Raw genomic sequence first — 13,700 nt, 5'->3', positions numbered from 1 at the left:
AAGGCGCTCGGCCGACTCCAAGGATCTCTTTCCACTGCCGTGAGCTTCACAGTGCTTGGGGCCAAAGGGTGGAAGGGGGTAGGGGTAGGAACGTGGGTCGTCGAGTGTGATGGTGGAGCCGGCCACAGCGATGTGCTCCAGGAGGTCCCACCCCACGCTTGCCACACTGTTCTCCCTCTCCGCTCTTTTTGTCGAAAGACTTGGGACCAAGGAGAGCGTGACGGGGCCGCCGGGGCAGGCGGGGGGTGGTGAGGGAGGCAGGAGCGGTCCTCTGGCTCAGCTCTTGCTGCAAGACCAACTGCGGTTCTCTTTTATCCCTCTTTAAATATATAACTTTATTTTCATTATTATTATTATTACTCTTTGTTTGTTTTTATCTTGCCAAAGATGAACCAAAGCAGCTTTGCCCACTAACCTTTCACTCACGCTAATTTGTATCTTTGTTGTCGTTGGTCTGTTTAGGTGGATACCCTTCGCCATGTTATCAGCCAGACAGGAGGATACAGTGACGGACTCGCAGCAAGTCAGATGTATAGTCCGCAGGGCATCAGTGTAAGAAAAAAAAAAAATAGGCTCGGGTTCTTGTTTTATTCTATTTTTTTCATTTTTGTTCTCTCACTACCAATTATTTCAAAGCCATAGGGCTCAGAATGCCACTTAGTAGGACTTGTCTTTGCTTTTACGGTCACCTAGTTTATTGCTTCTGTATCGGTCACGCCAACGGCAGAGCTTTGCCCACAAAAAAAGTGGCGACCGGGCAGGCTTTGTGCAGGCAGCTGGCGTCTAGGACTGTCAGAGCTGATCAGCGTTCGCCTGGCACCTGCGGCCACACGCGCTCGGCCGAGAGGAGCTGCTAAACAGGTGACACCTCGTGTAACCGCGGTGGGGAATGTCACCGCAAACGCCCCGGTCCAGAGATGGCTCCACGCAGAGGCCAATGGCACCATCCCGGAGCGACCATCTAAAAATAACCCATCCCTGGCCAGCATCCGAAAGCACGGCACCGATGGGGTTGGCGGCAATAAGGATTGCAAATAAAAGGAGAAAAAAATAAAACAAAGCCAACCAACATCAACCCAAGAAAACCTCGCCCAACCAGACTGGGGGAGGGTGCGAGGGGGAGGGCGGTCTCCAGAGCATCTTCTTGTTCTTGGGTGCGCTGGCGGGTTCTGACTAGCATGAAAATTCGTAGCGACAAGCTGTGTCGCACAGGGGGAAATCGATCAGACACACACAAGGAGAACCCAGTGTAGATTCGGGACAGCAATCCAACTTCATTTCTCAGATCAATCGTCCGCCATCTCAGCAGTGGTGACAGCAAGCTGGGAGAAGAGGGCAGCCTGGAAAAGGAGGTTGTGAGCACCGAGTGGATGGTGGCGGTGGTGTCTGGGGTGGCACGGAGCAGGGGGCAGCTGGCCCTGGACGTGGCTGGCTGCCGCGGTCCCCATCAAGGAGGCTGAAGGCTGAGGTGGGGTGGTCTCAGGCTGGGCAGGAAGGTGGTGGTCGTCAGGGGGAGATGGTGGTCCTGCGGCCGAGCACCCCAGCGGAGTGCACTGTCCAGTCCTATCACCCTCCCAGCCAAGGCTTGTGCCACTTGTCACCTTCTGTGTGGCCGTCTTCGGGCCATCGGCGTGCGAGCAGCCACTGCGGGCACAGGGAGAGGGGTGCAGCAGGACGGAGGGCTGCGCTCCCCTCTCCTGTGGGTGCTGGGGCTTAGCGGGCGGCTTGACGTCAGGAGGCAGAGGCAGGGAGGATTTGTGAAGTAATGTAATTGAACATGTGCAGATAATTATGTCTCATTACATAAGCCCGTTGCAAAAACGGCGCTTGGAAATGCCACATGAAAGAGCCTATCGTTCCGCATTAATTTCTCCGTGCGCTGAATTTATTCCCTTTCTGGCTTTTTAATACTTGGAGAGTAAATGAATCGCAGGCTGATCATGATAAGAGATGATACTTTTGTATAAATTAAAATACCCCCAAGGAAAGAGGCTGAGCTGATTACGGTTGCAGTCGGCTTGGAAAATAACAGTGGGCTGGGTTAAGCCAAAATTTGGGGGGGAGGGTTGCTGCCGGGGATTACGAGGCAGGGAGGGGGCTGTCGGGGAGAGGAGAAGAAAGAGGTAGTGGAAACTCAAAAGCTGAATAGGACAAGGAGAGGTGGGCTGGTGTTTCTGACTGTGGTAATGGGAGAACCAGTGTTACCACGAGCAGCACTGGGAATTGGTGAGCTGAGAGCAGCAGGGGCTCAGCGGTCCCCCCTGCGCTTCCCAAAAGGGGATCCGGCATGGTGGCATCTGATGGCTCCTCAGGCTGGTTTTCAGGGAGGGCAGGAGCCCATATTGGCCCAAATTGGATGTTGTTCAGGGAGGGGCAGGGTGGCAAGTGGGCAAAGGGACCACACGGGTTTGGGCGTGACTCCTTGTTTCCCCATAAAGCTGTGGTAGGCATGGGGAGCAAGGCAGGGAATCCAGAGCTGAGCAGATAGTTTAGGAAGCATCTTCTGGGTTGTCTCTCTGTCCTGAAATGTTTTGCTTCTTCTGTATCCCAGGCACCATGCTCCTGCCTGTAGCTTTTATTGTCACTTAATGTCTTCCCGTCCAGCTAGGTCCCTTGATGGACTTCAGTTTGTCCACCCTGAAGTGTGGCTGCCCTCCAGGAAGCCTTGGTCCTGGGCAAGATCCTGGAGAGCTGCTCAGTGCAGGCAGGGTGGCTGTCTCGTAGCAGTCAGGGCTTCCCTGCCTCTCCCCTGAACCCTGTAATGCCAAGGAAGGGCAGCGGGATGCGGAGGAAAGCTGCTAGTGACACAGAAAGCTGCCGTCCCCGCATCACCCGAGCATCCCTGTGAGCTGCTGGAAGGAGATGAGCCGAAACCGAGTCAAGAGCCCTGTCACAACGATGTCTGCACGGGGCTGAGGTTGAGTCATCCCCGGAGCCCGTCAGGACTGGGAAGTCAGCGGCAGGTTGCCCAGCTCCACCGCTGCAAACCTTGGCAGGGGAGACGACGCTCGGGGTTTGCCTTCCTTGATGGAGGATGAATTTTTAAATGTGTGTAAGTCATGACAGCTGAGAACAGCAATCTACCCAAAGCCCCGTTCCTTCTGTGGCTCTGCTGCTCGACGGCTGACAGACCGCTCCGCGGGGCAAAAAGAGCTGGAGTTGGTTCTGCGTCATTAGCAGGATAATGGGCGATGTCCCAGCCATCGCGATCTCCATGACCTGCAGTGATGGCTGAGGCAGAGCGCGAACAGCCGCCTTCTCCTCCACAGGTGGAAACAGCGTCAGGCAGCGCCGGTCCTGGCCAGGGATGGGGATGCTCTTGGTGATGGAGGAGTGGTAGAGGCAGGAGCCGTCTTGAGGGTAGCCTGCCTTGGGTAGCACTGAGAGGAAGGAGGGAGCCCCTCATCTGAAAGGAGGGGATGTTTGGGGCCTGATCCAGCCCTTTTTGCAAGCTTTGAGGTTGGGGTTTTTGCACCAGTAAGCAAGAAGTGTCTGGTCCCTCTGTTTAGGGGGGTCCGTGTGTGTACCCAGCCAGAGGTCCCTGAGGCTGGGGGTTTTGAAGCATTTAGATGTCCAGGTTCTGGTGGATTCCAGTAGAAGTTGGATCCTTATTGCCATAATCCTTTGGAAGGTCCCAACCCAAAACATCGCCCTTCCTGCTGGTGCCCCATGGCCCTAAATCCACAGTGTTTTAGGTCCTCCGTCTGCTAATTAATGAACGAGCTATAGTCATCTTAAACAAAAAACCTTTCAGAAATTTCTTTTTGGACCTTATTTAATTTAATTTGTAGATCATTTAAAGGTCTAAAATGAGGGGCTGTTTTTAAAATTCATCAGAGTGCAAGGCTTTTAATCTAAAAGCACTGTTGTACAGAGCTGTGCCTATTTACAGAGCAGTGTGTGTCACCGTGATGACAGTGGTCAGTGGCAGCTTGTGCTGTTGAGTTTTACATCCACTCTTGTCAGCAAGGACCACCAGGCACTGGTACCTGTAGGAGGTGAGACCTCCTTGCTTGTGCTAAGACCCCTTTCTCCAAGAATTTGAGCCTTGAAAAGAAAGTTGTTCCTCTGCTCTTCAGCAAGCTACGGTTCACCATCATGATCATGAGCTGAGCTATGGAAGCTGGTCTGGCAGGGCTTCAGTGCCCGAGCCCCATCCATCAGAGATGTCTTGGTGTGTCCTGAAGACTGCCGCTGTGACCCTTGGAAAGCGATGGCCAGACAAGGCTGGATTCTCTGGTGTGTAATAAGAGCTTCAGTGCATCTCATAAGGAGACCCTGATACAAGCTCTTAAAAGCTCAGAGGTCTGAAACCTCTTTGAGGCTACTCCCAGTCTGTCACACTTGCCAGGATCTGGTGTGTTTGGAGGCTGACCTGACACCCTGCCCTGTCTGGTGGGACAATGATTTGGTCACAGAAGGTGGGATGTCGAGACAGCCTCCGTGCGAAGCAGAAGGCACTGTTAAAAATTGGCAGAAAGTCATCTCCCAGCCCCACATAGGAGGCCTGGGTGGAGAGCCAACCAGATTTGCTGGAGGTGACAAAAATGCTGAGGGACCTGCAGAAATGGGCACCAAACCCAGTTGCTTCAGCAGTCCATTACCAGGGCTCCACAACTTGGACAGCCACCAAGGCCTTGCCTGTGCTTTGGCACCAGAAGGTGACATTTGAAGAGGTGTCCTGGAGACCATTGCTCTGTCTTTGGCTTCTGCCCCTCCAGAAGAAGTCACAGCTGTGTGCAGGAGCTTCTCGGAGGGTCTGCGAGGAGCAGCAGCCTTCTCAGAAGACTCCTTCATCTTTGAGGGAGATCCCAAGCGACTTAATACAGTCAGATCCCAACAGATCTCCTTGCTTCAGAAAGAGGCAGAGCCGGCTGAATGGAATCAGATGCATCCTGCACATGGCTTTGGTACGTGCAGCAACGGGGTGAACTCCAGGAAAGGAGGGATGAGAGTAGATGGTTCCTACATGCCCTCTGCCTGGGGAAGGATCTGGCCTCCTCACGGAGGGCTTGTCTGCACCAAAGAATGGCATCAAGATGATAAAGTCACGGCCAACCTTGGGGCCTCCTTTCCATCACTCGACCCATAACTTGGGGCCTTCCCAGGCTGGGAGAGCGGGAAGGTGCGGGGTCTCTGGAGGGTGCCCCGATCCTAGTCAGCCTCTCCCCAACATCCTCTTGGCTTCCCACTGGATGTGACAGAGGTGGTCATCGGCAGCACAAATTCCTGCAACACATGAAGACTGATTCCCAATCTGGAGTACCATGGGGCTCCCCAGCATTTTGGGGGGCAGGGTGCTAAACATCGAGGCACCGCAGTCACTATCTGCAAGATGCTCTCCCTCTTGCTCCTTCCAACTGCGGCTGGCACGCAAAAGCCTCGCTAAAAATAGTTGAGCACAATAGGGACGGAGCCCTGCTCTGCAAGGCCCCCTCCGCTCTCCCTCCTCCTGCTCGCCGTAATGACCCTGCAAACACTAAATGGCATCTGAGTGCATTAAGCAGCAAACTCTCCGGTGACATAGCAATTACAGCTCTGAAATAGATTTGGTGCGTCACGGAAGATAAGGGTTTTGAAAGTTTCTGTTGTGATTATAGCTTGTAACTCCAACAAATAACAGGCTTGGTAATAAGAGGCTGCCAGCACAGCTATTGTGGTTCTCTCTCACTGATGGCACGTAAATTGCTATTAATGTCCTAAGTGTACTTGAATATGCCAGTCTTGGGGCGGTGGAGTTGGCTCTGTGTCTCTCTTTACGCGGCCTGTCATTGTCGGGCTGATAATCTACAGTAATTGCTGCCTCTTGCAGTGGTCCAAGATGTGTAAGGGTGGATATTGCATCTCAGGGATGGTGGGTCGGGGCCTGGCTGTGGATGGAAGGTGGTGGGCACGGCAAGCCCAGGGTCTCTGCAGGCAGCGAGGGGCACACGGGGCCGGTAACGTTCATGCATAGTCTGGTTTCATGCTTGCACCCAAGGTGAAGTGGAGCAGGGTTTGCTAACCTGCTAGCAAGCTCAGGTTGTGATTCCTGCCTTCCTTACTCTTGCCTGAACCCCTTTGCAAGGGAGTGTGTTTGCACACACCCACGTGCGCATGAAAGAACACACAAGCCCATTGTGTGTGTGCATGCCTCTGTTGGTTTTGCTTTGTGCATGTCCTGCTGCAAGGTGGTTTCATCCCTCAGAACGTGGGTTCCCATGGCTTGCCCGTGGTCAGCTCTTTGCTCCCATCGTGGCTGTCTGTTGGACAGGCAGGAGCTGGTCGGCAGCGTGGACAACCCACTGGCAAGTCCTGGACAGCTGCTCGGTGCGATGAAGCTTTTCCTACCCTTACCCCACTTTGGGGGTCTGCAGGGTCCCAGCTGTTGGAGCCAGTGATGGATGCCCTGCGCTGGAGGCAGTGGGACAGGCAGCCAGAGAGGGCAAAGCAGCCTGGGCATGTCTGAAGCAGGACGGCGGCTGCTACCAACTCGAGCTTGGGCAGTGGTTGGGAAGGAATAATTAGCCAAGCACTGAATCAATGTCAGAGCGAGCAGGGGAGGTTGGGTGCGACATCTGCTCCTCTCCGAAGGGGATGGCAGTCGCGGAGGAGCAGCTTCTGTGCACTGCCGGCTCCTGTCTGCGATATCTGGGGCCCTTCGGTAGTTCTGCTGTCGAGAAGCTGGAGAACTTTGCTCTGCATCTTTTTTTAGGAGAAGAAACAAGTTGTCCGCCATGCTTTGCTGTACAAACCCTCAGATGGGATATGGTGGTGGCACCTCCGTTACGCTGTGGCTTGGGGTCCCTAGAGGAGGGGTGACGGGGAGCGTGGAGGACCCGCCCCAGAGTGGCAGATATTTTTTTGTGGCTTTACTGCAAAGCGAGGAGGGGAAGGCTCTACGTTGGCAGCAGAGAGGTGGCCCAAATTCTCAAACGTGGGTGGCCTTCAAGTTGGCAAGAGAGTTGTGTAGGCAGTGTGTTGACAAGGCTTGGTGCTGATTGCTTCCCCCTGCACAGGGACCGCACAGCAGGAGGGGTGCCCTGAAAGGCAGTGTGGGGGGACACGGAGCGATGCTGGGGGACATGGCACGGCTCAGCAGTCCCTTGGGACCCATTGCTTGTTCTGCGTGTTCATGGCACCTGCATCCAGATAACGTCCCAGGGTGGGGTTTCTGGAGTGAGGTGTTTGCTATTTTCCTCCTTCCATATGGGGAAGGGTCCTATTTGGGCTTTAAAAAACCCCAAACAACCAGAACTTGGGTTTCTGCAGAAATACATGTTTTTTAAGGGACAGAATTTCCATGAGCACTTGTAATTTATCAAAAGCCCTGGTTTTGACAGGGTCCCACTGATGGAACCCCATGGTCTGCGGTGGGATGGGGGAGCCAGAGGGGACATCTTTGGCTCCTACATCAGCCCTTGCCAAGGGAGAAGTAGAGGGGTCTGAGGTGGGCGGGTGCCTTGGGTAGGGCCGGGCGTGCCGTTGCGTGACTGACGTCTCCCTGTCTCCCTTCCTGCAGGCTAATGGAGGTTGGCAAGACGCTACTACCCCGTCGTCGGTGACCTCCCCCACAGAAGGCCCTGGCAGCGTTCACTCTGATACCTCCAACTGATCTCCCAGCAAATTGCATCCCTGGCTGAGCCGGCCCCGGCGGGGGCAGGAGGGGAGGGGGCCTCTCCTAACACCGCAGCAGTCAGACTGGAGGTGAACCCAATCAGCACACACAAGAAGACTCCTTCTCTTCTCTTCTCTTCGTCGGGATGCTTTTTTCAGCCAATCTGGACACTTCTTTATACTCTCTTCCCTTTCTTTTCTGGGTAGAAGCCGCTCTCCCCCTCCCTGCCACTGCCACAACACCACTCCCTTCCCCTCACCCCTTCCCACCGAAGGATATGTCAACAGGTAGAAGGATTTTAAGGAGGAAAAGCAAAAATCAACCGGCGCCACACAAACAACCCCAAAGCAGTGTATGGCCCCGCACTGGGCATCTTTCTGAGGAGCCACAAATGTACCTCAGTCACGTCTCGCTCCTTTACTAGCAGGCAGCCCCCTTCGCCACCCCCCGTCTCTCACGCTACCTCTCCGTAGGGAAACGCCACCACAGCCCCACTGCCGCCTCGTCTCCACCGGCCCCGGCTGCAGCCAGCGCATCGCCTCTCTGCACCCAGCCCTGCCTCGGTGAGCTGTCCCTCAGGCACTGCCATTGACGGGGTGGGTGAACACAGCCCCCCTGTGCACGTAAGAGAAGGAACCGGCATGCTCCCCTTCGCTTCCAAAAGGTACTGGCCCATTCCCAGCCCTGGGAAAACCGCCAGCACTTCCCAGTCCCTGCCCTGCTCCACCATACATCCCAAAGCTTGGATGAGCCATGAAATCCCACCATCCTCCCTGCCTGCTCCTGGAAGGAAGGAGAGGAGGGAAGGAAACGAGGCAGAGGCGGGCCAGAAATGGCCATCGCTGATAACGAAGGCGCTGAGCACCTCCGCAGTGTTGTACAGGATCAGGCGTTGATGATTGATGGGACCCTAGCAGTTTTCTCACAGCACCTAGGGAGGCCAGCAGTGGAGTTTTTCCTGGCAAGGAAAGCATTGCGGAGTGTTGGTTGGCTCGTGTTTTCGGGAGTGTGCCGTGCTGCAGAAGAGGAGGAGGTGGGTTCCCCAGTGCAGGCAGGACCCACAGAGGTTGGTGGCACCCACTGCATTCCCAAAGCCCTGCCAGCCAGGCAGCGAGGGACAGGCAGCGGGATCCCGGAGGCTGGATGTGGTGGGATGAGCACGTCGGGTGCTTTTGATAACGGTTAATGCAACAGGTTTGCTTGAGGGTGAAGCTCTGTAGGACAGGTGGGTGCCCTGCTTGGGGATGTCTTTCTGCTGAAGCTGCTGGGTTTATCCCGGGAGTTACTCTGTGCAGTGGCATCCCAAGCCATGGGAGAACTCATGGGATTTTCTCCCCAGCTTTTCTGGTCCGCTCTTTGGACAGCCGGTGCTGGGTGGTAAGCAAGGCTTCATCCTGCTGAAACACCCCTTCAGGCAGCTGATGCCGGGACGACATGGCTTTCATTGAAGAGCAGGGTGAGGAGAGCCCTGGGCAAGGGGCTGAGCTTCGTGCTGGGGCAGTACTTTTTGCCACCGATTCTTCCAGCAGGCACAAGGAGGCTGAGCCGGCCCGTGACAAGACCCTGGGTGTCATGGGGACCAGTGTGGGTGCAGCAAGTCTGGCACCTTGTGATGGACCCTAATACTTCTTGGCCACATCTCCTGCTCTTGCACGTCCATGCCCACCCTGCCCGTGCTGATGCCAGCCATCTTGAGATGGGAACTGCCAGCGCAGAGCAACATTAAGCAGGAACCATTTAATATTAAAGCTCTGCCAGAAAAATTTCCACCCTTCTGCTGGAAAAAACAATGGTGGTTGGCCTGCAGGCCGCAGCAGTGGTGTGCCCACGGCTCCAACATGCTGTCACCTTGCAGCGTGCAGCCAGCAGCATGACTCGCCTCAAGTGGAGGTGAAGCCTGCCTTTCCCTGGGGAACAAGCCCAGAAGGCTCTAAAACATCCGCTCGGGAATTTGTGACCTTCCCCCAAATACAAAAAGTCCCAATTCAGTGGATTTTCTATTTCTGAGCTGGTGGGATCAGAGTAGGATGCAAAAGGTGGATGAGAAACAGCACGAGCTGCTCCTTGCTTGGTTTTTATGTCTCAAGCGGTGAGACGCTTTCTGCTCCTCCTTTCGCATCCATGCCCGGAGATGTGGACCGTGTTGCAGAGCGTGATGCGACATGTGAAGTCTAGGGCTGCCTCCCGGCTGGGAATATGTTAAGAGCAACGAGAAGGTCGTTACCCCGCGAGGATGGTTAGGAGGTGCTGCCCATCTTCCCGAGCCATGCACCTCCCCACTCTCCTCCTCCTCCCACGGCCTCCCCCAGTGCAGCCTTTTAACCATTTCCAGCTTATTTTACATTAAACCGTTCTGGCAAAGCGTTTCAGGGACACGGGGCTGAGTCAGGTCTGTTCTCCGGAGCGGCAGCAGTGCCATGCCTGCGGGAATGCCACAGTACCTCTTGGAAACCAACCAGAAATGAGCCGAAACCACCTGCTTTCCGGAGCCGGCCCATGCCGGGGCTGCCTTCCCCTGCCCTGCAACCGCTGCCCGTCCTGCCTGCACCTCCTGCCCGTGACACCGCCTGCCCGGGCAGGGCACTCACTACTCCACGGTACTTTGCAAATCACCTCCTGGGTTCCCTGGTTGGTCCCTCCGGTTCGCGTTGGCGTAGCCGCTTGCTTGCCTTTTTCTTTGCTTTTTTTATTTTTGGGTTTTGTTTCTCCTCCCCTTCCCCCCTGCCGCCAACCCCGAGTGTTGTGGGTTTTTTTCTTCTTCTTCTTTTTTTTAATTTTTTTTCTGCCCAGAAAAACCTGACTTCGATACCAAAAAAACAAAACAAAACAAAAAAACAAAAAACAAACAAAAAAAACCTGCAGAAACTCAAAAAAAATAAAAACAAAAAAAAACCACAAAAAAAACTCGATGATTCTTTCAGCTTTATTAACATTTTCCATTGTTTCTTGCGATTTGTGTCTCGTTCTTTGTAGTATTGATGATAACGAACATTTGATAATGAATGTTCTTGTATATTCAGATAAAGGAGAAAAAAAAAAAACCAAAAACGCAGTCGGAATTTAATAGTGTTTATAATAAAAGAATAAAAAATGACCCTCTTAGCACGCAAAATTGAACAGGGGGAAGGTTCCATCCCTGTTCTTTCTGTGGCAACAAGCGCTTCATTCCTGTATAGTTTATAACATCAAACTACCTACATTCATCTTTTTTTTTTTGTTTGTTTGTTTTTCCCATGGTTTGTTTTTTTTTCCATTTTCTCGCATTTGTGAATTAGTTCAAGAATGCTAGAAAAGTGTAGAGTTGTGCACACTCATTTCTTCTTACACAATGTTTAAAAAGTGACGGTAATTCATTTTGTAAAACTTTAAAAAGAAAAAAAAATGGTTGGAATAGTGAGCATTAATAGGTACAGTCTAACACTTTATGTTTCTTAACGTTGAGACCCAGAAATTACCTTTTATTTTATTTTTTTGGCATTATTTGGGAGGGGAGGGGGGGGCTTTGATGATGATGCTGAGTTTATTTTGACCTGTCTGAGACGATGGCCTTGCCGCTTCCCCTGCGCTTTTGAGCTGTGACCCAAGTGATGTGAAAAGTGATGGTGGTGGGTTTGGGTTTTTTTTTTGGGGGGGGGGGGGGGGGGGGGGGGGGGCGGTCTCTGGGAGGTCCCCATGCCGTTTGACACCCAACCCCAGAAGATCCTCAGGTGGCTGCTCTGTGGCTGAGCGGGGGGATTACGTCTCCGAAGAGGGACGTAATGGCGAGGGGTTTTGGGGAGGAGATGCCGAGGGCTGACGGGGAGTCGGGTGCTGAGCCCCTGCAGGTCTCCGTGCTTGGGGGCGATGCTGAGCTGCGTGGAAGTGATGAAAGGGCATGAATCCTCCCCAAAATGGGTAGGCGGTGGTGGGCTTCAATGCCCTTATGCTCTGCCCTGAATCCCAGCGGCACCCTTGCCCCGAGGGTTTGCTGCAAGAGCCCTGGCTTGGAGGCACCGATCAGCCCAACCGCAGCTCTTGGCCCAAAAACGAGGGGTTCGGAGCAAAGAAGGTACCAACCTTATTTCGACCATGGACCACGGACCTTGTTGAGGATGGGGTCTCACAGCCTGGCCCTGAGCCCTGGCTGCACAGCGGCACTGGGAAGGATGAGGGTCAAGGGATGAGATGTAGCAACTCCCCAGCCATGTTGGGACAGATTTGGGGGCTCCGGGGTGGGTTCAATGAGAAGCGCTGAGGAAGATGCTCGTTGGCATTGCTCTTAAAACTGTTTCCCTGCTCCCCACCACCTCTTAAAAAACTGAGCTTTTCACATCACTGAACGGGTTAGGGTTTGGGGTGTTATTTTTAATCCCAAGGTTTCCTGGAGTCCTTTTGTTTTCGTACACCTTTATTATTATTATTATTATTATTAAGATGATGTAAATCAGACATTGCCTGGGGGGGTTGGTTTTGTCGGTTTGCTTTTTTTGTTCTTGCAAAGCCCTTACTATCCCTTGTAAAGATGATCCAGTTGTTCTGAGTTGCTTTTTCTTTCCCCCCCCATCTTTTTTTTTCTCTTCCTAATGGATTCCAAATATAAAAAAAAAAAAAAGAAAAACCCTAAAAAAAAAAAAGACTCTCTGTTCCGACCTGGTTTTGAAACTTTAAGCTTTTCTGCTTCTGTAAAGAAAAAAAAGGCCTCTGTCTTTCTGATCCCAATTGAGACTTTTATGTTCTATGACGATACTAACAAGGTGTAGGTTTTACAGTTTCCTGATTTGTACTGGTAATGCATATTCCAAATAAATAGTTTCTTTTGTTGCAAAAAAAAAAAAAAAAAAAAAAAAACCTGAAACCAAACCTGGCGTATTTTTTGGGAGGAAAAAGAGGAAAGCGAGATACCCTGGGGGTTCCCCCATGAGGATGCAGGGGGCAAGAAGGGTTTGGGGTGCAGCAGGGGGGGTGAGTGAAGGCAATAGCCTGATGCTCGGTCCTGCTCCTGGTGGCGTGAGCTTGGGAACCGGAGGGAGGTGATGCAGGGGTGATGCCTGATGCGCAGCATCCCCACGGCTCCCGGTGCCTCTCCCCATGCCTCAGTTTCCCTGGACACACGGATTTGTCCATGCGAAAAACATTTTCAATCTTTCATTTTCATTGCTTGTTCGCTGCTTTTTTGGACTTTTTAGTGCACTGCTTTCCAAAAAAGCTAGAATGGGGATTTTTCTTTTATCACACCCAGAATGGGGCAGGGCTGGGGAGCAGGGGAAGGGTTGGTGGTTTCTTGTGTTTTCCTGGGGATTTTAGTTTAAAAAAAAAAAAAATTTTTTTTTTAAATGTTTCTGAGCAAAAAGTAATTTTAAATTTAAAAATAATTTGCAATTTAAAAAAGAGCCTGTGCGTGGGATGAAAACCAGGACAGCTCTGCCACATCCCCAGAGATAGAGGTATTAGATGAAAAAGGGGGCAGCTGGAGAGGGTGGGTGTGATTCTGGAGCTGGAGAAAGGCGGGCAGGATCCCTGCCACAAACCCCTCTGACACCCCACAGGGACCAAAGCCGAGGGAAAGAAACCCCCGGGGAGCCCCGGGGAGGCAGCACAGGGATGCTGGAGCTTGCCTGGAGCTGCCGCCCCGCTCCCCCATGGATTTCTTGTCAATGATTATTCAATCTCCAGCCTGACCTTTCTCTTCTAAATAACACGGCAATATCAGCGCAGGCCAGCCTCCAGCTCCGGCTGCAAATTAACTGTATCGCTCTCCGGCAGGAGACCAGAGGAGCCCCCCGGCCGCCGCGCTGCCAGACCGCCCCAGGAATTATCTCCCTCCGCCGGTGCTTTCCTAATACCAGTTTAAATATCATCTTGCTCCCAGCTGTTTAATTCTAATAAATGTTCATCCTGGCTCCAAACAGAGAAATGCTAAGTCTCACCGGGCCCCGATGAGCAAATCGCCCCAGAAAGGCAGGTGGCAGGACGTGATGCTGGGAGGGGGTGATGTGATGCTCTCCGGGCTGGGGGCTCCTGGCACACATCCTTTGGGTGCCGGGGTGGGTTTGACCATGTCGCACCTCTCCCAGCTCAAGTCTTCTCCTGCCCGCCCCCCCCCAAAAAGACGATTCGAAGGTGG

At 53.0% G+C, this 13,700-nt stretch overlaps 1 protein-coding gene across 7 annotated transcripts in view; it reads left to right on the top strand.

The window, feature by feature from the left end:
* Positions 1–11,001, top strand: part of PBX1 (PBX homeobox 1) — a 134,600-nt gene extending 123,599 nt beyond the window's left edge. For all 7 annotated transcript variants that reach the window (XM_041127633.1, XM_041127636.1, XM_041127634.1 and 4 more), the window contains 2 exons: positions 463–552; positions 7,502–11,001. In XM_041127633.1, the coding sequence (XP_040983567.1) occupies positions 463–552; positions 7,502–7,594 (183 nt within the window). In that variant the 3' untranslated portion in view covers positions 7,595–11,001. The remainder of the gene's footprint in view (positions 1–462; positions 553–7,501) is intronic.
* The last annotated feature ends 2,699 nt before the right edge of the window (positions 11,002–13,700 follow it).

This window comes from Aquila chrysaetos, chromosome 12 (genome assembly GCF_900496995.4).
Source record: "Aquila chrysaetos chrysaetos chromosome 12, bAquChr1.4, whole genome shotgun sequence".
Taxonomy (NCBI): Eukaryota; Metazoa; Chordata; class Aves; order Accipitriformes; family Accipitridae; genus Aquila; species Aquila chrysaetos.
The sequence above is the reverse complement of the archived record's forward strand: the minus strand, read 5'-3'. Positions and strand labels throughout refer to the sequence as shown.